The sequence below is a fragment of the Mesoplodon mirus genome (genome assembly GCF_964341445.2).
Source record: "Mesoplodon mirus genome assembly, chromosome: 13".
NCBI classification, from domain to species: domain Eukaryota; kingdom Metazoa; phylum Chordata; class Mammalia; order Artiodactyla; family Ziphiidae; genus Mesoplodon; species Mesoplodon mirus.
Genome location: NC_138989.1, coordinates 17,072,810 through 17,097,247, shown reverse-complemented (window position 1 = coordinate 17,097,247; position 24,438 = coordinate 17,072,810). Strand labels below are relative to the sequence as shown.

At 53.3% G+C, this 24,438-nt stretch overlaps 1 protein-coding gene across 4 annotated transcripts; it reads right to left on the bottom strand.

Moving 5' to 3' along the window:
* Positions 1 to 338: 338 nt before the first annotated feature.
* Positions 339 to 23,104, bottom strand: CABP1 (calcium binding protein 1; the record flags this gene model as incomplete). Of its 4 annotated transcripts, none has more annotated exons than XM_082640562.1 (7): positions 339 to 585; positions 3,995 to 4,142; positions 4,355 to 4,464; positions 6,409 to 6,552; positions 6,824 to 6,854; positions 9,729 to 9,905; positions 22,460 to 23,104. In XM_082640562.1, 7 exons carry the CDS (start codon positions 23,102 to 23,104, stop codon positions 560 to 562), a joined length of 1,281 nt encoding a protein of 426 aa, XP_082496688.1. In that variant the 3' UTR covers positions 339 to 559. The 4 variants fall into 4 exon arrangements, with proteins under 4 accessions (XP_082496688.1, XP_082496690.1, XP_082496689.1 ...); XM_082640564.1 differs by lacking the exon at positions 22,460 to 23,104 and adding an exon at positions 14,641 to 14,685; XM_082640563.1 differs by lacking the exon at positions 9,729 to 9,905.
* Positions 23,105 to 24,438: the final 1,334 nt, after the last annotated feature.

The following is a 24,438-nucleotide window of genomic DNA, read 5'->3' as shown; positions in this document are numbered from 1 at the left end:
GGAACTCAGTACACATCGAGGGCAGGGAGATTCACCCAGTTCTGGGCACGCAGCTGGTACTCAGGAAACGCGTGTGCCATCTAACCAGGCTGGAGAAGCAGAGATCCCCCCACGGCTGCCTTTCTCTTGGAAATATTTTTATTGGTTCTGAGATAACAGGGCTGAGGCGAGGGGGGACGGGCACAGAGTTAAGGAGGGCGGCGAGAGGCTCTGCCCCGGGGGGCAGACATGCTGTGTGGGGCGCCCCCAGCCAGCAGCGGCTGGGTCTATGGCACTCGGCGCCCGGCCTGACTTCCGCCGGCCTGGCACGGTGGCCTCCTCGTCGGCGGGCGCCCCCCTTTCCAGTTGCAGGAGTCGTGAGTCTTTCACAGTGCGGAGGGGCGGGGGTCCGGGGTGGGCACCTCCCCGGGGTGCAGGCAGGCCCCATCCGCCAGTACGTCCCGGGCTCTGGGCGGCGGCGGCGGCGGCGGCGGCGGCGGCGGCGGCGGGATGAGGCGAGCTCCGGCTCCTCCTCTCCCCGCCCGTGGAGCTTGGCAGTCCTGCAGGGGCCCTGGCGGCCTCAGCGGGACATCATCCGGACAAACTCTGCGGTGGGGTGCACAGGAGGGGGTGGGGAGAAAGCAGCAGTCAGGGCCCAGGACGCTGCCTCCAAACCTCCCTCGGATCGGTGGCCCCGTGTCTGTTGCCGCGGCCCCTGACTGATGCTGGTCCCCACCGTCCACCCAGGATCTTCTTTTTTTTTTTTTTTTTGCCCGCGCCACACGGCATGCGGGATCTTAGTTCCCCCACCAGGGATCCAACCGCGCCCCCTGCAGTGGGAGCGCGGAATCCTAACCACTGGACGGCCAGAGAATTTCCCCCATCCAGCATCTTCCAATCCACCTTCTACACAGCAGCTAGCAGGAGCTTTCTATCTGCGTATCTGACCCCTCTTAAACCTCTCATGGTCCCCACTGGATAACGTGCTGGATCCTGACACGACCCCAGGGCCTCCCTGTTCTGGCCCCAGCTGACATCTCCAGCCTCACCTGTCACCACTCACCTCCAGCCACTAAGCTCTGACTCCACAGAGCTCCCTGTCAGCGCCTCAGGGGCAACCAACACACGCCCCTCCCGTTCACCTCTCAGCTTTCCTGCAGCCTATCCCTGCTCCCTTCTCTTTTAACTAGACTTCATTTTTTAGACCAGTTTTAGGTTCACAGCAAAATCGAGCAGAAGGTACAGATTTCCCACACGCTCCCTGCCTGCCATACACACGCACGGTCTCCTCCATCGTCAACATCCTCCAGCAGAGCAGGACGTTGGTTACAGTCAATAAAGCTACGCTGACACGTCATTATCACCCCAAGTCCACGGTTACATTAGGATTCATCCTCCGTATTGGACATTCTGTGGGTTTGGGCAAATGTATAATGACATGTATCCCTATTGTACTATCATACAGAATAGTTTTATTGCCCTAAAAATTCTCTGTGTTCCCTGTCCTCATCCCTCCCTCTCCTCACAACCCCTGGCAACCACTGATCTTTTCACCGTCTCCACAGTTTTGTCTTTTCCAGAATGTCATATCGTTGGAATCACAAAGTATGTAGCCTTTTCAGACTGGCTGCTTTCACTTACTACGCATTTAAGGTTCTTCCATGTCTTTTTATCACTTGAGAGCTCTTTTTTTTTTTTTTTTTTTTTGAGGTACATGGGCCTCTCACTGTTGTGGCCTCTCCCGCTGCGGAGCACAGGCTCTGGACGCGCAGGCCCAGCGGCCATGGCTCACGGGCCCAGCGGCTCCGCGGCATGTGGGATCTTCCCGGACCGGGGCACGAACCCGTGTCCCCTGCATCGGCAGGCGGACTCTCAACCACTGCGCCACCAGGGAAGCCCCTATAGCTCATTTCTTTTCAACTCTGAGTAATATTCCATTGTCTGGATATACCATAGTTAATTTATCCATTCACCCACTGAAGGACGTCTTGGTTGCTTCCAAGTTTTGGCAATTATGAGTAAAGCTACTATAAACAACAAATCTGTTTGCAGTTTTCTGTGTAGATATAAGTTTTCAATTCCTTTGGGTAAATATCTCTTCCTTCTTTTTCACCTGCTGGCTCCTACTCATCTCTTAGGGCTCTACTTACTTATAGCCTCCTCCAGGAAGTCTTCCCTAATCCCCCCTCCCAGCTTGGCAAAGGTGCCACCACTGTGCCCCACAGCCTACGGTACTTCCCCCAAACAGCATGGACTATACTGCTGGCTTCGGCTTTCCTTGCTGGTCTTGGGCTCCTCAAGGCAGGGATCAGGTCTCGGCACACACTAGGTGTACAACACATGCTGATAGAATGAATGGGGGATGCTGGGCTTTCAGGGAAGAGCCAGCATCTGTAGGAGTCACTACCTGGACATGGGGTGACCTGAAATGTTCAGCTCTCGTGGTAGCAAAGCCTTCTCTCCATTGCCACACTCTCTGACCTTGAAGACCAGCTACTCCCCAGAAAAGGCCTCTCAGCCTTTGTGTTCTGGACATATTCACAGTCTTGCTCGTGTTTACCTTGCCTTTCTGCTCAGAATGCACGTTCCTGGAGTGCAGAATCAATGTTTTGCTGTTTGTTTGTTGTTTTTCCTGTATCCCATGGTGCCTCGGACGGTGTCATGTACAGTGTAATGTATGTAGTGGTTGAGATTCCAGGCCTGAGTTTATGACCCAGCTCTGCCTCTTACCAGTTAGCAAGTTATATTACTTCTCTGAGCCTCAGTTTCCTCATCTATAACATGAGGTAATAATGTGCAGTCCTTAGAGTCATCATGAAAATTAAATGAGATAATATGTGTAAAGCTACTTAGTACAGTGACTGGTATACAATAAGTGTACAGTTATAGATGATCACTATTATGATTATTATTGGTTATTTTAAAAACACTTTTACTGAGCATTCATTATGTGTCCGGTACTGAGTTCTGTGGGAATGACAGAGATAAAGAAAGCGGAGTTCCTCCTCTCCAAAAGTTCAGAGTCAAGCAGAGATATAACTAGCATTTAGGGGCCAGTGTGAAGAATGAGGGTGAGCCTGAGGTGTTGTGAAAGCCCAGAAAATAGGAAGTTCAATCTGGGGAATGAGGAAAGCAGTGTTTGAGGGAGTGGCCCCACTGCTGGGTCTTGAAGGATGAATAGAATTTAGGACCAGCGAAGAATAGGACAAAAGGCATCCTGACAAAAAGAACAACGTATTCAAATGACAGCTTAGGAGGTTCATGGACCACCTATGGCTTTAAGGTGGAGTGTGAGTGAAGGAATGGTAGGAGCTGTGGCCAGAGAGGTGAGCCGTGAAGAGATTTTAGGGGGCCTGAGTGTCAGGTTGAGGAATGTGGTATTCAGAAAATACCTACATGGATGGATGCAGGAGTAGGTGGACAGATAGATAGAGAGAGATGGATGGGGGCAGATGGACACAGGGATGGATGGATGAATGAGTACATGGATAGAGATGGGAAAATGACTGTACAGACTGATGGACAGATCATTGGAAGTATGGGTAGAAATATAGGCAGATGAGTAGAGATATACAAATGTATGAATGAATGTTGAGAAGTAGAGATGCATGGATAGATGGAGAGAGGTACATGGGTAGATGGATGCATGGATGAATGCATGGGTGAATGTAGAGAAGAATGAATAGGTGCATGGATGGATAGATAAGGCCATAGATAAATGGTTCTATGGATAACTGTTTACACATGGGTGAGTGGGTAAATAGGCACCTGGACAGATAAAGAGATAGATGGATGAAAAGATGGAAAGATAGATATGGAAAGATGGACAGATGGTTGGATGGATGGATGGGTGTAGGGATGGAAGGCAGATTAGAGGGGTGGCAGGATGGAAGGGTAGGGGGATGGAAAGTTGGAGTGCATTGATGATTGCATCATGGATACACACGTGGAGGGCTCTATGGATGCCCACTACTACCCTGGTTTCTCTTCCATTCTCAAAACCACTTCCACCTACCTTCAAAGTCCACTCGTCCATCCCCATTGAGGTCCACATCTCGGATAATTTCCTCTATGTCTCGGTGTCCCACCTGATGACCCAGGAGTTTCCTCATGGCCTCTCGTAACTCACTGGTACTTATCTCCCCATCACCATTGGTGTCAAACTAGAGAGGGCAGGAAGGAGGGAGGAGTAGCTACAACATGAAGACTGTTGGAAGCAGATCCCGAGGTTGAGCCCCTTCCTGTCCCGCCTTCCCCGGATCCCTTCTCTGTCCAAGCTCCTTCCCCTGGTCTGGGATCCAGAGCTCACGTTTCCGTCCCGGGTTGGAATTCTAACAAGCTCCCCACCGCTGCCTGTCCACTGCCCATCACTCACCTCTCGGAAGGCATCTCGCAGTTCCTTTACTCCAATCATATCTGCTGTCTCCGCCAGGAGTTTAGGTCCCATTAGCTCCACAAAGTCATCAAAATCCACATGGCCACCCACTGGGGACAGAGGAACAGACTGGATCATCCATCTAACCACTGCCCATCTGGGACTTCCCTGGCAGTCGAGTGGTTAAGACTCTGCACTTCCACTGCAGGGGGCACGGGTTCGATCCCTGGTCGGGGAACTAAGATCCCGCATGCCACGTGGCGCAGCCAATAAATAAATACATATAGATTTTAAAAAATTAAAATTTAACCACTGCCCATCTCCAACTAGGCAACCGAGGGAACTGCCAACCCTCCTTGACCTGCCCAGCTCCAGGCCCAGGGTATAAGCAAAGGCCAAATGAGGACACAGAGGTGACCATGGATGGGGGGTTGTCACAGAATGGCTCAGGCGAGTGGCTGGAGTTTGACTAAAGGAACAAGTCAGGAAGTTGACAGGGGTAGATACGGAGGGGAGAAAGAGACAGGCAAAGAATTTCAGAGAAGGAGAGACAGAGACACACATGCAGAAAAGCAGAGAGAGAAGCAGAAGCCGTGGGCACCTGGCCCACCTGCCCCCGCCTTTCCCTCGTGCAAATAGAACTCACCTTCCAAGTGGCCCTCAGTGGGGAGAAATACAGGGGACCTGCCCCCTGGGGCCTGCTCACAGCACTTTCAGCCAGTGACTGAGTTTGGGGGATAAATACCCAGCCCGAGAGGTAAGGGCTGGGGACAACTCCGAGGTGGGCCTGCTACACCAGCTTCCCGAGCTCCCGGCAGAACTAGACTCCATCACCCGCAGTGGCAGCTGCTCCAGTGCCTCGTGCCTTGGCTCCTGTCTCCGCCCCCTCATCTCCCTACCCCCTACCGATGCCGTCCTGCCCCTACGGAGTAAACTACCGCACTCAAAGCCCTATCTCCCGGTCTGCTCCTGGGAGAATGAAAATGAAGACAGAGAAAAACATAATAATGGCATCCTCTGTTCACCTCTTACTGTGTGCCAGGTATTTGGCTGTTTTAAATATGTCCAAAAAAGAAAAACAGACTCTCAGATACAGAAACAAACTAGTGGTCACCAGTGGGGAGAGGGAAGTGGGAGGAGGGGTGAGATAGGGACGGGGGATTAAGGGATGCCAACTACTATGTATAAAATAAATAAGCTACAAGGATAGAGTATACAGCACAGGGAATAGGGCCAATATTTTATAATAACTTTAAATAGAGTATAATATATAAAAATTTTTGAATCACTGTGTTGTACACCTGAAACTAATATAATATTGCAAATCAAGCATACTTCAATAAAAATAAAAAAGAAACTTCCAGGGCTTCCCTGGTGGCGCAGTGGTTGAGAGTCCGCCTGCCAATGCAGGGGACACGGGTTCGTGCCCCGGTCTGGGAAGATTCCACATGCCGCGGAGCGGCTGGGCCCGTGAGCCATGGCCGCTGGGCCTGCGCGTCCGGAGCCTGTGCTCCGCAATGGGAGAGGCCACAACAGTGAGAGGCCCGCATACGGCAAAAAAAAAAAGAAACTTCCAGAATAGGCAAACCTGCTTAGACAGAAAGTAGATTAGTGGTTGCCTAGGGCTGGGGAGGGACTTGGGGGTAATGGCAAAGTGATACAGGGTTTCTTTTGGGGGCCATGAAAATATTCTGAAATTGATTGTGGTGATGGTTGCACAACTTTAAATACACTAGAAGCCACTGAAGTGCATGCTTTAAGTGAGTCAATTGTATGGTTTATGAATTATATCTCAGTAAAGCTGTTACCAAAAATAAAAATAAAAAATAAATGAATAAACCACGAAAAAATAATAAAGAAATAAACGTGCCCCCAACTGACTTCCTGTGCTCTATTCCACCCCTCAGTTTACAGGTGAGCAAACAGAGGCACAGAGAGAGTAGTTTGCCCCAGGTCACAGAGCTGGGAAGAGGTGGGCCGAGAACTTGAACCCAGGAGGAGGACAGCAAGGGCGAGGCTGGGGAGGGAAGGAGGTACCCGCTGGAGGGACTCACGGTTCATGTTGATCTGCTGAGACAGCTCAATAAGCTCCATCTCGGTGGGCATGTAGCCCATGGTGCGCATGCAGTTGCCCAGGTCCCTGCAGTTGATGTAGCCGTCCTTGTCTTTGTCAAACTCTCTGAAGGCCTCCCGGAGCTCTGGGGAAGCAAAGGAAGTGGGGGAGGGTTGGTTGTGGATGGGGGTGGGGGGGTGAGGGGATGACCTGCAGAGTCTCTGGGGCAGAGGCAGCCCGAGGGCCTGCTGACTCTTGCATTCCTCCAACGCCTGGCTCCACAGAGGATGCCTGGCTCTGCACCAGGCCCCGTTTGCAGGAGGCCGAGATATCTCTGCCTCTCTTCCCACCCACCTCCCTCTCCTTATCTTTCTGGATGGTTGAGCAACCCTCTCCCCTAAGGGGCCAGTTCTTACCTTCAATCTCCTCTGGCCGCAGTGATCTGTCCTGAAACAAAAGAACATGTCCTATTAGCAGCTGCAAGGGGCCCAGAAGTCATACAATGCCCAGCTGAGGGCCGTCCCAGTGGCAGCAGGCACTGGGCGGGAGGTGATGGAGCAGCAGCGGAGGCGTGCCTGGACCATGTCCTGGAGGCGAAAGGATGCAGCCCCACCTGTCCCACAGACATGGGAGATGCCCTCTCCAGCCTGGGTACAGAACCTCTGGGCCCCCAGCCCCTTATTCCAGACACAAGAATGTGTCAACGAACAGGGCTGGTCTGGAGGCCAAAACCTGTAAATAAAACGGGGTTAGCAGGAGGTCACAACAGAAAGAAGAGGGCTCTACCCAAAGAAACCAGGAAGAGCAGTGGAGAAGAGGCCTGCAAAGCAATGGGAGAAGCGAGGGGCTGGGGGGGAAGTGGGGGCCCAGACAGGCACCCAAGAGGGAGGAACAGGAGGCGGAGGAAGAGCCGAGGGAGCGGAGGCAGGATGAGGCTGTGCCCTGCTTCCTGGGCACCGCCCCACCTTCTCCAGTTGGACCCCCATCCTATACCTCGCCCTGTCACAGGACACAGCATAGGACCCTGGGGGCTGCCAGTGCCTCTGGCGGCTGCCAGGGTCCAAAGCGCACGTCTGCGGCCTCAAACAGTGTCCAGGTCTCCTTGGGGAGTCAAGGAAGCCCTGGGACGAGGCATCTGAACAGATGGCAGAGAAGTCTCCAAAGAGCAGGCCCAGAGGAAGCAGGGGGCAGGCTCCGGCTGGTGAGGCGTCAGTCGCCCCAGGCCTGCCCAGGAGGGAGACAGACTGGCATGAAATGGATGCAGTGCCCAGATGGACATGCTTAGCAGGCTCCAAAACTGGTCCACCGGGCTCATCCTCTCCATATGTCACAGCTCTCTGCCTTTGGGCAGGGAGAACACGGGGCAGGGTGTGTCCGCCCTGAGGAAGTGCACACCAGGTGTGGGCACACCGATCGCAAACACAGACACACGGGTGTGCCACAGCGAGCGGGCCACAGCGAGCGTGAGGCATCTCAGCTGTGCACACAGGCTGCTCTAGCCAATAGGGCCAGGGCGGGTGAGAGGCTGCTGCCCACCTGCTCCAAACTGGCCCCAGGGCAAGGGACCCCAGTGCTGGAAAATCTGAGAATCTTCTAGAAAGGGGCTGCTGAGCAACATTTTGTGGGACTACCAGCTGCGCAGGAAGGACCCAGCTCTCAGAAGTGGCCGTACGTGGTAGGACAGTGCTGACAGCGTACGTGAGCCTGGAACGAGTAGGCTGCAGGCTACCAGGTCCTGCTAGCGGCATTTTTAGCTGAAGGTAGGACTCACCTCAAGGTGTCTGTTTCTTTGAAATGACTGTGAGGACTTCCACTTTAAAAACCTGTCACTGTGCACAGGGAGGGGTTGTCACGCCCTGTAATACCTACCTAATCCTACCTCTATCACCCACTAGCTGCTCCAGTCAGACTGGGATCTTGGGTGACCAAAAAGAATGTCTTTTACAATGCCCGGTACCCCCAGTAAGTGAAAGTGTCAGCGACTATATGCATGCACTCACACGTGCAGAGTATGCTCACTGGGACAAGTGACACAACCCTTCCCACCCTGCAGGCCTCAAGTAGCCTCTCACATCTCCAGGACCCAGCTCTGCAGCCCCCACCCTACTTCTTATAAACCCAGAGCCAGGGAACAAAAAAGCTGGGTACCCCTTGGCAGTGTGCCCGTGGCCGGAGCTGGTCCAACTGAGTCCTGCTGGCTGGTCCCTGAATCATACACTCCTCAGGGCAGAGCAGCGGGAGGATGTGTAGTAGAGCCGGGGATGCCCACCGATGGGGCAGAGAAACCATGAGCACTGATTTGGGGGGTCAGGTGGGAATGGAGCCCACCACACCCCTCACTCCTCAACTTAAGCAGTCGGGGGAAGAGCTTGGCCTCTAGAGTCAGACGGACTCAAGGGCAAAGCCCAGATCTGCTGCTTCCTAGATGTAGGACCTTAGGCAGGTTCCTTCAACTGTGTGTGCCACAGTCTCCTCATCTGTAAAATGGGTTAATACCAGTACTCACCTTACACGGCCTTTGTAAGCATCTGTGAGGCAAGATGTGTAAAGTGTTTAACAGGTGGCATTTAAACCTACTGATGTTTGAATCTATAACATCACTGTTAATACCCTCCTCTCTGTGACTGTTCAGATACGCATGGGAGGCCGTCCAAAGCAATGGCCACATGTGACTATTTAAGTTGGAATTGGAATCAAAGAAAATTAATAATTCACTTCCTCAGTTGCACTAGCCACACTTCAAGGGCTCGGTGGCCACATGTGGCTAGTGGCTACTGTAGAGGGAGGGCAGCGCAGATTGGGCAGTGTTTCCACAGTAAGTTCTACTGGATGGTGCTGCATATTCAGTACTGTTGTTCAGAGCACAGGAGGTCTTTGAGTCAGTATCCCTGAATCTGAATCCCACCTCTATCACCCACCAGATGTTACCTTGAGCATGTTACCTCTCCAACTCAGTTTCCTCATCTGTAAAATGGGGAGGATAATAGTACCTACCTCTTGGAGTTGCTCTGAGGCTTAAGGGAGGTGATGAGCCAACGCACTTAGCACAGTGCCTGGCACATAGTAAGTGCTCAAAAAAAACCAAAAACTCCAAGCAATATTAGCTGCTATTATTTCTTGCTGGTGGATGTGGACTCACCAGGGCTTTGCAGCCATCAGTGGGAAACTTTGGGGGTCAGATTCACAAGTGGCGGGTTTGAGGTGTATCCGTTGGGGGACGCGCACTGCTGAGTACAGAGCCCCCTCTTCTTCCCAGCACCTCCTTCCTCACGCCCTGTGAAGCCAAGTCGAGCGCGGCTCCACCGGGGCCAACTTACGTACAGGCTGCCTGTTCTCCGCGAAGCCCTTACGCAGGAAAATGCAGGCCGGGCCCAGCAGGTTGTGCATGACGGCGCAGTTCTGGGCCAGCATCAGGAGCGGTCCGGGGAGCTCGCCGCTGGCCGCCAGCCCTTCCTCACTCGTCTGCACCACCGTATAGCTGGTCTCCTCCTGGCGCATCTTCAGCCAGCACCAAGCAAATACAAAAGAAAGGCAGGGCATCACCTCCCTGCCCAGCTGGGTCCTCCTGGCCCCAGCCTGGCTCCTGGTCCTAGAAGGGGCCCTTCTCAAGAGCAGACCTTGCGAGGCAAACAGCAGGGTGCAGAGAGCCCTCAGGATGCTCTGGGGCAGGCATCAAACTGGTCCAACAGGTGGAGTCCCCGATCCTCGGCCAAAACGGATGCTCCAGGGAGAGGTGGGTCTGATACCCTCTGTGTGGCCCAAGTGCAGACACAAACACACATACACACACACGTGCACAGAACCACACACTTGTGTGCATGCAGAAGCTCAGAGGGAGAAGCAGGCAGAGGGAGGCTTCTGTTCATTCAGGGAATAATGTCCTTTCCCAAGATGCTCCCAATGTCCCAGCGCAATTCCTGGGGCTAAGCTCCCCGGTCAGACTGACCTCTGACCCTACCCCCACTGGAACCCACTGGAAGACAGTGAGGACCATCAGAACTGGTGACACAAAGAGCAGGCTCAGCTAGTCTGCAAGATCGGAGGTTGCAGACACAGGTGCCACAGTGAACAGAAATGAAGCAGGCAGGTGTGAGAGGCAGGGCCTGGGGCAAAATGGATGCTGTGTGTCCCCTTTGAAGGGACAACATTATGTAACTCCAGCCCAGTGTTGCCAGATCTTCTGATTTAAAGCACCAGGTGGGCTAAACAAAGCACATCTATGGGTCAGATTCCACCTAGTGTGTGGCCTCGAGACTAGACGCTCTCTACCACCAGCAATTCTCCTCGTCCCCCCCGCCTTCACTGGCTCCCTGCCCAGCCCAGTCTGCAGGACCTCTAGAGGCTGAGGCAGGGGCCCTCTCTGCTGGCCGAATATAGCTGTGCTCCCAGGCCACGGCCAGCCCACCCTCTTCCCTGATGCAGCTATAAAAAGTCAACACTGCCCACAGACCGTCCCCTTAGGGCAACAGCGGCATCCAGACACAGTATTCTCTTCCACCCCAGCCTCCCGGCCAGGATGCCCAGCATCCCCCCCAGAATCCAGGTCAGGGCAGTCTGCCTTCGGCCCTGAGCTTGATGCCTCCCCCCTGGTGTGGGGATTTGGAGCCAAACCTTCCAAGGAAAGAGAGAGTGGTGGAAACTTAGCGGGCTGTCTTTGTCCAAGAACACCAGAGCTGCATGCCCTGCCCGTCTATCCTGCTGCACCTGCTTTCTAACAGTTTCCTCCAGCTCAAGGAAGGCCCCACGACCTAACAGGTAGCCTGTCCTCCTAGGCGGCCAAGCAGGGCAACCTCCCCCATCTCACCCTGTCCTCGTGGTCCTCCTCCCCGGAGCCCCACACTGTGGAGCTATAGTCTAGACTCTCTTCCAACTTCCTAAGCCTCTTCCAGGACTAGAGACGAAGGAGCAATATTCTGGCCCCTCAAAGGGAAAGCAGCAACTCAGACCCGAGGTGCTGGACCTCAGTCCGAGGCCTGAGTCCAGTGAGTGCAAAAAAGGGTCACCCTAGGTAATCTTAGAACTTGAGGGGTGTCAGACATGACCAGGGTCCATTCTGGTTTGATGACCAGGAGAGGTTCAGAGCCTCGGCCACACTCACATAGGCTTCAGGGACCTGGCTAGAGCCAGGGCAGGACCAGAGAGACCTTCCTGACAGAGGGAGCCCAGGAGCCGACCGTGGCTTAACCCCAGGAAACAATCTCAGGAGATGTTTGTAGAGAATCAGCCTTTTCGTTTCTGGCTGAGTCTCACTCAGTTGGCTTGGATGAGCACGCCCAGAAGCAGGCAGCAGGCAGCACAGAATTCCGAGAGGAGCTTGAGTATAACTGGCTTTGGACTCAGACAGTCTTGGGGACAAATTCTGGCTTGCCGCTTGCTTGCTATGTGACCTTCGGCAGGTCACTTGACCTCTCTGGGCTCTGGTTTCCTTCTCTGTCCAATGGGTATGATCAGGGCAACTCAGAGGATTCGGTGAGAGGTAAATGGGCTATTGCATGGTGCCTAGAGCATCGTAAGAGCTGACTGTGTAGAGTTGCCATGGTGATGACAATGATGATGACAACGATGATGACAATGATGATGATGATGCGACTTAAGAGATGCTGGATGCCAGAAGGCATTTACTTCTGGCTGCAAAAGAAGTGGGAGAATATTTGCCAATCAGGAAAGAAGTGAGAAGGACAGAGAAACATTTGCTCCCACGAAGGAGGAACCAGTGATGGCTGGGAAATTTCCACTGCGTCTCTTGATCTTAACCCTGCCTGGCACCAAGTTGCCCCAGGACGCTTCTGTTCTTCCCTGGCCAGTGATGGTACCTGACAGCCCAGTCCTGCCCTGCTCAGAGCCTGCAGGAGGCCTCCTCCTTCCATTACTAATTCCCAGCTACTACTTAGGAAGCCAAGTGGGCAGCGGCCCACAGGCTGACAATGTTTCCTGGCACCGAGGGGACGTCTCCTGAGTGTGGCAGGGCAACAGAAGGGGCTGGCACGACTCATGACCTAACAGCTCTCTAACAGCACAAGCTCGCCAAGCACGTGCTCCCTCTCACTGAAGGTATTCAAGGAGAAGTTGAGTGAGGAAGCACTTGGTGAGGTGGACGAGAGCACTGCCCAGTGAGTGGGAATTTGGACTAAGATGACCTGTAAGGTCAGGTTCGTGAATCTATGAATAACATCTCTGACAGCAGGAAAAAGAGAGAGGCAGCCTCTCACAGAGGCTCACAAAATACCAGATTGGGATTGACATATGTATACTAATATGTATAAAATAGATAACTAATAAGAACCTGCTGTATAAGAAAATAAATAAATAAATAACATTCAAAAAAGAAACCCCAAAAAACAAAAAATACCAGCTCTGGATTTACACAGACCAGGGTTTACATCTCAGCTCTGCTTCTGGTTGGCTGTGGGATCATAGGAACGCTCTTATCTCTGAGTCCAGCTCCTTTCTCTAGAAAATAGCCAAGAGAACTACTTGGTGGAAAAGAGCAAATGAGATAACAGGTGTTGGAGGTCTTGCAGATATTCAGGAAGAAGCAATGATTACTATTATAAAAAAACATGAAACTGAATGCAATACGTTTTATGATCTTTAGCCCTACTCCATGGACGCAAAACCTCTCCTATTTCCCTTTTTATTTCCATCCCCCTTCTCAGAAAACCCAGAGTGGAAAAATTATGATTATGATGCTAATAACACTAGCTAACATTTACTGAGTACTATATTCCAGGCAGTGTTCCCAGCTCTTCCTTTAGCCCCCAAAATCACCTTTGGAGGTAGATGTTAGTATTTCCACTTGATGGACAAAGGAACTGAGACCCAGACGGGTCAAGTAACTTATCCAAGGTCACATGGCTAGAAAGAGGAGACCTGAGAAGTCTGACTCTTAAGCACTCTGCTGTATAAGGGAAGATGGGTTGGGTAGGACAGGAGGACAATACCTGTTCTTGAGTTCACCTCTTTAAACTCTGGACAGAACCCAGGGAAAGGGCCTTCGCCCTGTTGTCCTCTAAACTAATTCAGATCCGTTTCTGCTTCTCTGCAACAGTGTGGAGGCCACCTCTGATGCAAAAGACTCTCCTTTAAGATGACAGATGATTGGGGGGTGTGTGCACAGAAGAAACAGTCAACCCTCAGAAGGATCCAAGGAACAGTGAAGATTAAAAGGAATTTGATGTGAGCAGCTTAGCTAAGTGAGGAAGATGATGAGCAGAAAAGGCTGAAATGTCCTAAATTGAGAGGCTGTCAAACTAACAGAGGAGGTAGAATGGGGCTGGGGGTAGAGGAACCATTAGCTAACCTGAGACCTTGGGTAAGTTACTTAACCTGAGTGGCAATCAAGTTCCTCGTCTGGTAAATAAAATAATTCGGAGGAAAACATCCCTCACATTACTTCTTCCTTTAAGTAATATCTATGAGTTTCTTCTATGGCCTGACTACAGGGGGCTAGAAATACAGGCAGAGCCCACTTAAAGCAAGACCCTACAGAAGTAAGCCCAGGTTTGCAAGAAAGATGCTTTGGAGGTGATTATTTGCTTTCCAAAAAGGATTCTTGCAAAAGGATATTATCGTGGTGTATAAGCAATACATCCACTACAGAAAGCAACTTACAGACGCCTTTGCTGTACACTCTGTTTCTCGACGGAAACAACCCTGGGGCCCCAAACCAGTCTGGTCCTAGCTGTGAGTCTCTGATCTGACTCAAGAATTATCAAGGGTGGAAGGGGACACCTGGTTTGGTTCCTCTCAGGAACAAGGCGATCTACTTCAAAACCCACAACTCTGAAGGCTTAGAGACCACCAGAGAGGCTCAGAGACCCTCAAAGGAGCTGAATGAGCCCCCATCCTACTGCCGGGAAGGAACCAGCAGCAGCAGGGTCAAAGCCCAGCTCAACCCTCTTCTGATCCTGTTGGCTCCAAGGGGGTCTGTCCACTCACATCCTAAAGATCCACGCTTTTCATGGAGCTACGTGGTTTTTTCCCTAAATCTTGCACAAATTCCCAAACACAGCGCCCCATGCAGCTTTAAGTCCCAACTTCAGCTCAGAGCCTGGGACATAGAAAAATGTGATAGGAGGGAATCTGGAGGTAGAAACAGGGAAGCAGCTCTAGACAGAACCCACGGGAAGGGTAGCAAGCTTCAGATGCCCACCCTCTCTGCCCCCAACTTCTGGGGGAGAGGGCAAGATGCCCCAATCCCCCGCCCCAGGTCTTAGGAACTCCAGAAACATACCTTCCTTGAGAGATTTCTCAGTGGAGACTTGACACAGTTGCCCATCCTAAGCTGAGGCAGCCCCTCTCAGGACCCCCGGGTCCATGAAGGAGGCTCCTGGGGGCTAAGAGACCTTAGTCTGGGTCCCCACCAACCCTAGCCTCCCTCTGCCTGCGCCGTTCTTCCTCCAAGACCGATCTGAGTCCTCTCTCTTGCGCGCGTGCTCTCTCACTTGTCTGCCTGCTCCTGTTCCCAGATTTTTTTTTTTTTTTGGGTAGATTGTGTGTGTGTTCATGTGTGTGGGTTTAACTTTCTGGACACTTTCTTAAGGAGATGAAGGCAGGAGGGGAGAGTGCAGGCATAGAGGAAATTGCCCGGAGAGCTGATGGCAAAGGGCAGCCTAGCTGGAGAAGGCTGCCGGATCATCTACATCAGATTACAGCTGAGTCCTCTCCCCGGTCCATTCCCCTTCCCTCGGCCCCTCCTCTCTGGCTGTCAAATCTGCAGGGAGATTGCCTCGGGGAGGGGAGCCCAGAATGGCAGCTGCAGCTGGGAATTAGGCCAGCAGACCCAGAAGGGGAAGCAGGCTAGTTTGGACCCCCAAAGCCAGGGTGCCTCCCAGCTTCCAACCTTATGTGTGCATTCACATTCACACACACACACACACACACACACACACACACACACACACACACACACACAGGTGCTCAGGGACAAACACGCATCTCAATCACCGCCGCCATGGCAGCTGGATTGAGAGCAGGCAGCTCCAGCGAGGCCCTGGGAGATCTTGTGACGAGTCTCCATCACGCTCCATTTTTCACACTTGCCTCCTCACCGAAACGGGATGAGGCTCCAGGGCTGGAAGCACAGCTGAGCCGACGCAGCTCCTTCGGCTCCCTTCACTGTGCGCGCTCTCTCCAACCCAAGGGAAATCAAGAGCCGGCCCTGAGGGGGTCCTGATGGAGGCAGTGCTGGCACGGCGGGCGGCCGTGAGCGAGCGAGGGCGACAGACCTCCTAATCCTCTGCCTGATCCCCATAGAGGATCTTTCACCGGTTTCCTTCGGGGTGCAGAGAGGCCGCCCTTTACAAAGCGGTCTTCAAGGTCCCATGAATGAAACTTTTTAGGTAACTGGCACGTCCTCGTCCCTCCAGCTTCCAGCTTTGATGTGAATTCATCTCAAGCCTCAGATGTCACCTCTGTGACCTACAGCCCCAGCCAGATGACCCAGGAGAGGAAGTGTCCCCGTTTCCCTGCACCCGGCTTTTCCCAGCAGGGGGCACCAGAGATAGGCTGGGAAGCCGAGCTTTTCCCAGGCCCTGAAGCAAAACCATTTACACGCACGGCTGAGAGTTTCAGTCCAGAGGGGCTCCTCTCGCAGGAATTTTTGTACAGTTTTGGGTGGCTGGTCAGAGCTCCCGTTAGGGGGAGATGGATGGGGACGCCGCCCAGAAGGTGCCACAGGCCAGCTCCCAGGGAGCTGGGGAGGGAGGCCCCTGGATAGCTTTTGAGGACCGTGCCGCTGACGACGATGCAATGGTTTATTTTAGTCGGGGGAGTTGCTCAGCAGCTTGGTTCCGGCCTCTGGAGGCCAGAAGGAGAAGCCTGGGTGGGGCTGGGGGTGCGCTGTTGACACTTAAAGGGCAGGAAAGGGGGTGAAGATGCTGCTGGGGAGCTGGTATGGGGAGAGCCAACAAAAATGCCTTCTTCAAAGACCTGTTCCTCGGAAACAGAGCGTGATGGCAGGGTTGTGGGAAGAGCAACGGACTCAGATGGATGGGAAGGATCTGGAGGTCTGGGGTTGAGTCCTGGCCCCGCGGCTCCTGAGTGCTCACATGGCAGCCCTCAGTTCCCTCGCCTGGTGATACGGTGCGTGTGGGGAAAGTGCGTGGCACAGGACAGGTACTGGATAAGGAATTATTAAAACGGAAGAAGGAAGTATCATTTGTCCCATGTGCTTGGCTCTGGGAAAGTTGTGGAAACAAGATACACATGGTCCCTGCTTTCAGGGAGCTCACATTCTGGCAGGCGGGCAGGAGATATTAAAGGGCTATCAACATACTTAATCTCAGTTCAGGTAAATGCTATGAAGGAGAAACACAAACACTCTAAGAATGTGAGACAGGGGTCTGACTTAGTGTGGAAGGATCAGGAAAGACTTGTAGACAAAATGTAGAACACTGACCATCTGCAGACTCTTTTGAAAAGCTAGGTCTCACTGCGGACCCCAGAGGGGAGATGAGTTAGGCTCCAGGTACAAATCCAATTCATATGAACTAAACGGGTGGATACATGAAAAGTCAGCACAGTGTGAAGCAGGGGTTCTGAATGGTGGCTGCAGACTAGAATCACTAGGGACCTTCCCCAGAGATGCTGATGGAGTAGGTGTAGGTGAGCCCCTGGAGTTGTTTAATACTCCAGGTAATTCTAACCTGCAGCCAGTGTTGAGAACCACTGATCTAGAGGTAAAGAGCCCAGCATACAGAGTCGGACAGACCTGCGTTCAAATCTTGCCCACCTGCCTACCAACCATGTGACCTTGAGGACTTCTTAATCTTTCTGAGCCTCAGTTTCTGTATTTATAAAGTGGGTACTCTAATAACCCTTCCTTCATAGGACTCTTGTGAGGAGTTAATGAGATAATACATGCAAAGGGCTTGGCACAGTTCCAGGCACATAGAAGGTGCCCCTTCCCCTGCCCAGTGGCGATGTTGGTCCTAAAGGGCCCAGCAGGGCCTCCATTCACTCAGCAGGGCACCCACAGGCTCAGACCTGGTGACTCCTGCCCCCCACAGGCCAGTTCAGAGCACAGCACCCATCTGTCGACCTTGGGATAGGCCTCTGTCCTTAGAGACAAGGAGACAGGAGACAGCAAAACCAGGCCCTTGTGGAAAAGTCCATGCACTTGGAAGAAATCCCATCCTTCTTTAGCGAAGAGGGTGCTGACACCAGCTTGAGGCTTAAGGGCAGCCAGGGATTCAGGATTCCAACCCCGAGCTTGCTTAATCTATTTTAGGTTGAACAGATGGGGTGTGTGGTGGTTCTGTGTGACGGGAGTAACTACTGATCTTGAGGAGGCAGATGGCTTGACCTTTGGCAGAAAATTTCACAGAGGGCTGAATGGTGGGGGCTTCCCTAAGGAGTGAAGCACATCCCACGGCCCCGCCTCCCCACCCCTATGCACCGTGGCAGCAGCCCCTGGGCCTCCAGAAGCCATGCTTAGAGTTCTGGAATGGAATAATAGGATCAGAGGGATGAGAAGGATAAACCCATTGCTGATGATTCCTGATTAGGAGGGAGGCTGGCTCTGGGCCCTGATCAGTCCTATCACCAGCATTTGAACTTGGATGGCAGCCCAGTGTTAAGACACTTGGGGAAAGCTGGGTCGTAACCGGAGAAGTGCTTTGTGGATGCTTCTGACAAATAGGAAACACGCTTCTGTGACTTTCCACTGGCCAGCATGGTGTGGCACTGGCAGGTTGTTTGGAGACAGACACACCACATCACAGTCCTGCCTTTTACTTACACTGTGACCTTTGGACAAGCCACTTCCCCTTTCTTGAGCCTGTTTTCTCCTCTCTAAAATGGGGCAAGATAATGCTAAGTTTCACAGGTTGCTATGAAGATAAGATAATGAGAAGATACTTTGTCCATTGTTTACTGGGCTCTAGACAGAGGTTGAAAGTGCCAATGTTGCATCTGCAAAACCTACGAACTGACACCTATCATCTACGATTGATCTCAACCACAAACTGACCTTCTCTTCCCCTTCCCCAGGACCCAGAGAAAGGCCACAGGGACTCCCAGCCCTCTCAGAGAGCAGTAGGGAGTGACTTGGCTGGGCAGGAGTAAGTAATATTCACAAGCCATCATTCTAGGTACACAGGCCTGGTGCACTTGAATCCGTTAGGATCCAAACCGTACGGTCCCTCTCCCTCATCTAAGCTATAGGAACCAAGAAACTGAAGTGCAGAGGCTGGAGATTCATTCATTCACGCATTAAATACCTTGACCCTCTTACGTACAAAGCAGTTTGAGAATTGGGCTAGCCTACTCAAATCAGAAGAGATGTCTCTATAGTTAAAGAAAGGGGAAGGATGGGACAGAGCTATGGGTTTTTTTCCTCTTTGCCTCGTCTACAAGAGGTGTTTCTTCCCAAACTTAGGGGAAGGAACAGAAAGACTATTCTTAAAATAGTTTTCCTAGACCCAGTGCCAAGAGTTGCCCCCAAGTCATGCCTGTCCTGAGTTAATTTTTGATACCACATCTTCTCTCTAGGCAGCTGGGTGGCTTGTCCTTAGCTGGCCACAAAGAGGGTACTAGAGGAGGTCCTTTGTCATTCAGCTCCTTTTTTTTGTTTTTTTTTTAAATTTATTTAATTAATTTATTTTGGGTCTTCATTGCTGCACGCGGGCTTTCCCTAGGTGCAGCGAGCGGGGGCTACTCTTCGTTGCGGTGCACAGGCTTCTCATTGCGGTGGCCTCTCTTTGTTGTGGAGCATGGGCTCTAGGCACGCGGGCTTCAGTTGTTGTGGCATGTGGGCTCAGTAGTTGTGGCGCATGGGCTTAGTTGCTCCGCGGCATGTGGGATCCTCCCGGACCAGGGCTCGAACCCGTGTCCCCTGCATTGGCAGGCGGGTTCTTAACGACTGCACCACCAGGGAAGTCCCTCAGCTCCTTCTTTTTTTTTTTTTTTTTTTTTTCTTTTTGCGGTATGCAGGCCTCTCACTGTTGTGGCCTCTCCCGTTGCGGAGCACAGGCTCCGGACGCGCAGGCCCAGCGGCCATGGCTCACGGGCCCAGCCGCTCCGCGGCATATGGGATCCTCCCAGACCGGGGCACGAACCCGCATCCCCTGCATCAGCAGGCGGACTCTCAACTACTGCGCCACCAGGGAGGCCCTCTCAGCTCCTTCTTTTAATGGCCCTCCTCACTTGGCTCAGAGACAGCTTTCAAACTACCTGACGCAGGCCCTCGTTCTGACAATTACTCTACTAATAATAGTGTTAATGAAGCCTGTGCCCTTTTCCAGCACTCACTCTGAGCCAGCCCATTTGACATCCTTAATCTTGTATAACCCTCATAAGAGCTCTGCAAGGTAGTTTTTTGTCAATCTCATTTCTGGATGAAGAAACCCAGACCGGAGAGAGAAAATAACAGGCCCAAGGTCACAGCAATAGGAAGTAACATTGCTGGGATTGGAACCTGCAGCTCTAACTCCTAAACTACCATTCCATGCCTTAGCCTCAAAACCACACCATCTCCCTGCAGGCAGTAAGGATGCTCTGTTAGGTCACTGGAAGAACCCTAATTCCTGTTCCCCCTAATGAAGGAGTCCATCTTGGTACCTTCAGTGTCACTTTGGCCCCTGGCCCTCCCTGGCTCTATCACAAATGGAAAGAAGTTCGGACACAGTCCTTGGTAGTTAATCAACAACAACAACAATAATAATAACTAACATCCATAGACCCTTGCTCTGGGCCAAGCTCTGTGCATATCTCCATATCCCCTTTAATTCCCCCCGAAAACCCATTAAGATACTATGATTATCCCTATTTTGCAGATAAAGAAACATAGGCTTACTGAGGTCAAACGATTCACTGAAGGTTAAAAAAAACAAAAAAAAGGAACTTGGGAGACATGAAAAATATACTTCCCCAGGGCTGTATTTTGCCCAAAGCAGATCCTATCTGAAAGTTTCTATATTCAGAATCTCATTTCCCTTCTCTTGGTCCTGACCCTGTCTCTAAGGACAGAAATCTCAATGCAAAGAGAAGGGATGGAAAGCCTAATTCTTGCAGGAGACTGGAGACTCTGACACAAAGTCCCAGGCCGGGTTTTCTTACTGTTACCGTTGCTGGAGCAGATGCCTTGGAGCCGTCAGCAGGAAGGCCAGACGGGATGTGCCCAGCTTTAAAGAGAAAGCCTGCAGCTCCAGGGACAAGAGCTTCCAGAGGGAGGTAGTAAATATTTGATGGGACCTTCCAGTTCTTCCTGACTCAGGTGACCCTGGTGACATTTCAGAACATGGAACTGGAAAACAGCCTTCATTTTATGACTGAGGAAGTAGAAGAAGAAAAGCACATGAGCTGAAATGCTCTGAGCTCACAAAGGGCCCAGGCAGGCAACTTCTGCAAGACTGGAAAGAAAGGGCCCTTTTTCCAGAAACGAAGTCAGATCACCAGCAAACTAAATAACCAGAAAGTGTGTGATCCTGGGCCAATGACCTACCCTTCCACACTGGTAGATGGTAAGCTCCAAAATAGCCAGAACCCGGGCTATCCTGTCCACTTTCGTCTCCATAGTGCCCAGCAAATGCCTGGGCAAAGTAGGCAATCAAAATATATTGGATAAATGGATGAATAGTTGTCACCAATTCAACGACACAGTATCCCTTTTGCAATCCAGACCACTCCTGCCCTAACACCTGACACCCCCTCACTAATACAGAAGCCACTGCAGTCAACTCTTCAACATATCACTGCACTAACTTTCACAGCTCTGCATTTAAATCTCTACTCTGGAGAACCGTTTCCCGGTAACTTGGCTAACGAGGGCTCCTGGCAGGAACAAAGCCACACTGCTGCCCTATCACGCCACCACAGCAGCCCCGTGCAACCCGAGTCTACGTGCAGCTGCCTTCATGTCAGCTGCCTTCATGCCTCCACCGGCATCAGCCACTGCAGAGTAGTATTTTGAAAAGGAATGTGCAGATCTGAAGCAAAACACGCACGGCCTCCTTGGAGTTCTGATCCAGCATGGCAAGCCAGGAGCTTGAAACGGCTTCTTTACGCTACATCCTAGCACAGAAACGCACAGGCCCCACCTTCGCCCACACAGCACGCGACACTCTGATCAGACCTGTGTTACACCCCTCCTCGGCTGCTCCAGAACTGTGTCCATGCTGTGCCAACGAGTTTGATTTAATTATGGACTCAGAACTACAGGAAATCCTGGCTTTGCTCAGGAGTTCACAGGTTCCTTTCTGCTGAGCCTCTCTCCCCAGCAGCACAGCCCCTAACTGTAGACCTGGATTATGACCACGGGGCCATTTTTAAAGGGCAGATGCCCAGCTGCTTGGGGTTCTTAAAAGAAACAAAACGAGTCATTCATGACCCCTTAGTGACCTTTCTGACCCTAGAATACTCACTAACTCAGACTAGGGGTCTCTGGGTGTTATTCCATGTCCCACAACTCGACAACTGCCCACTACCGTCTTAATGGCATCCCTAGATGACAACCTCCTTAAAATACCCCCAAAGTTCCAGTTTGAGCCATAGCTCTGTGCATCCCTCCATGCCTACCCAGACACTTCTCTTTTCTCATATTTTTAGCTGTCCTAACTTTTCCCAGGCCTTTGGGGCCACCACAGGCAATGGCTAGGGTCCCTCATCCCCAAGCAAGGCTGTGTACCCCGAGGTCCCCACTCTTGATCCCCAGACTCCATGCCCATTGCTCTCTTGGGTCGCTCATTGGCCGTCTTGGCCAGAGGCCGGAGGAGTGGGTTTGGTGCCACCTGCTCGGAGCACCCCTCCTTGACCCCTGCAAATTTCCAGGCGGTTTGTGGAGGTCGCTCCCGTCCAGGACTGGCCCATTCCGGCAAGTGGAGGGAGGCTAGGCGGTGGGGCCTCGCCCTGAAGATGCCCGGAGCGTGGACAGCGCACAGGGTGCTGAATCAGGCACGGGGGAGGAGGCGCGCGGGCTAGGGCGCCAGGCGGCGGGAGGACCAGAGGAGCGTGACCCGGGGACCCGCGGGCAGCGGGAGGAGGGCTGTGGGCGCGCAGCCGCGGCAGGGTCCCGAGCGCCTCTCCAGGGAGCGGGCGGGAGGCGCGGCCCTTACCTGGCCGAAGGCGGAGCTGAGCATGGGGCGCAGCTGGTGAAGGAACGGGTCTGCCTCGGACGCGGCGGCTGGAGCTGAGTCCCCGCGACCTGGGGCTCGCAGAGAGCCCCGGAGGCCGAGCGCCGGGGACAGCCCCCGTTCCTCCCCATCCCGCCCGCGGGCCGGCGGCAGCGGCGACGGCGGCGAAGGTCGGGACGCCGCGGCCGGCGGCGCCTCCCGGGGCCTGCAGTGCGCCTGGGGGAGCCCGCGCCGGCTCCCCCGCGCGCCCTCCTCTCGCGGCGCTGGCCGGCACAGGGGCCTCCGCAAACTGGGGTCCCCGGACGGCGGCGGCGTGCCCGGGCAGGGGCCGGGCAGCCGGCGGCTGGACAGCACTGGCTCCCGGGCAGGGCCGTGGCGGGGAGCCCGGCTGCCCCCGCTCGCCGCCGCCTTCAGCAGCGACGTCTTGGACTCGCTTTTAGCGATGTGCGAGCTCATCGCGGCGGGGCCCGCGCTCGCATGGCCCGGCGGGGGCGGCGCGGTGCGGCGCGGCGCTGGGCCCCCGGCGGGCAGAGAGCGGGGCGCCCGGCGGGAGCCGAGCCCGAGGACGCGCTGGAGGCGGGCGCCGTCCCCCGGCCGCTTAAATGCGGCCCCGTCGCCGCCGCCCATGTGACAGCGCAGCCTCTACGCCTGGAGCCCCGAGCTCCCCGGCGGCTGGCGGTGCGAATCTGGGGGGGGACCGCCGGCTGTCCCAGAAGAGCCCACCCCCGGCTCCCCGGCGGCCCAGGTACCGCCGCGCCCCGCCCCTTGCCCCGCCCCGCGCTCGAGGAGCCCCGCTTCCCGGCGGCCCCTGGCGGCTGAGGGGACGCTGCGGTGCGTAGCCGGGAGCGCCGGGAGCGCGAGAGAAGGGGCTAGGCGAAGGGCCCCATAGATGCCCAGACCTTGGTGGCGCCGGCAGTCCCCCTTAACATGCCCGGAGGTTTCCAAATGACCCAGAACCGCCGGAACGTCCAGAAATGCTGGCAGGGTGCACTGTCCACGGGGTACAACTTTGGAAACGATGACGAGAGAGGTGAAGGAAGTAAACTCAAGACCCAAGGAGGATGAAAGCACGCTATTCATGACACCACCACTACAAAGCCCAGAGCCAGAACGGCGTGGAAGGACACTGCTGGAAGGAGAGGCTCCACTCTATGGGGGCTTCACTCACTCCCAGTACCCTAGAGTGGGACCAGGATGACCCTGGTGAAGCAGCCACAGGATGTTCAGTTCTCAGAACAGAAGCCAGGTGGTATCCGCTTAACCTGGGCTTTTCAGGGTCTGGTGATGCTCAAGTCTCAGGTAGGACCCATTTGCTGCCCCTCCAGCTCTTGTCCCCCCTCTCACCCTCTTGCCCTTCTAGATGTTAAAGAAATTCCTGCTCTTGGTAGGCAGCCAGGAAGTCACACAGGCCTGGTTTGAATCTCAAACCCCAGCTCTGCTACTTACCATCTGGGTAACTTGGGCAGGTGTCATCAGCCTCTCTGAACCTTGTTTTCCTCTTCTGTAAAATGCAGATAATAATCATAACTAACTTCTCGGTGACATCCGATGACACCATCACATAAAAGGCCTAGTCTAGTGTTTGCAACAGGGCCGCACGTGCAGTTAAGCTAGTTCCCTTCCCTCTGCGCCTATGAGGCCCCATCCCCTACTCTTGTTTAGTAATCGGATACTGGAGATTTGGAGTGGGGTGTGAACCTCCCAGGCTCTCCCTGTTCTGGTCTCTGGCCCTGATGCCATCCATGCAGGAGAACAGGGCAAGTCTGGTCACCGCTTCACCTCAATAGAAGGATAGATGGACAGATGCTACACTTCACTCATGCCAGGGGTTCATCCTTCTCTGCACTTTCTGCATATGCAGACATATAATTCCATATGCAAGGAATTAAGAAAAACAGGATGGGTGGGAAATACAACTGCCCAGAGGCCAAAGCGAACAAGGGAAGTTCCTCTTGTTCTCC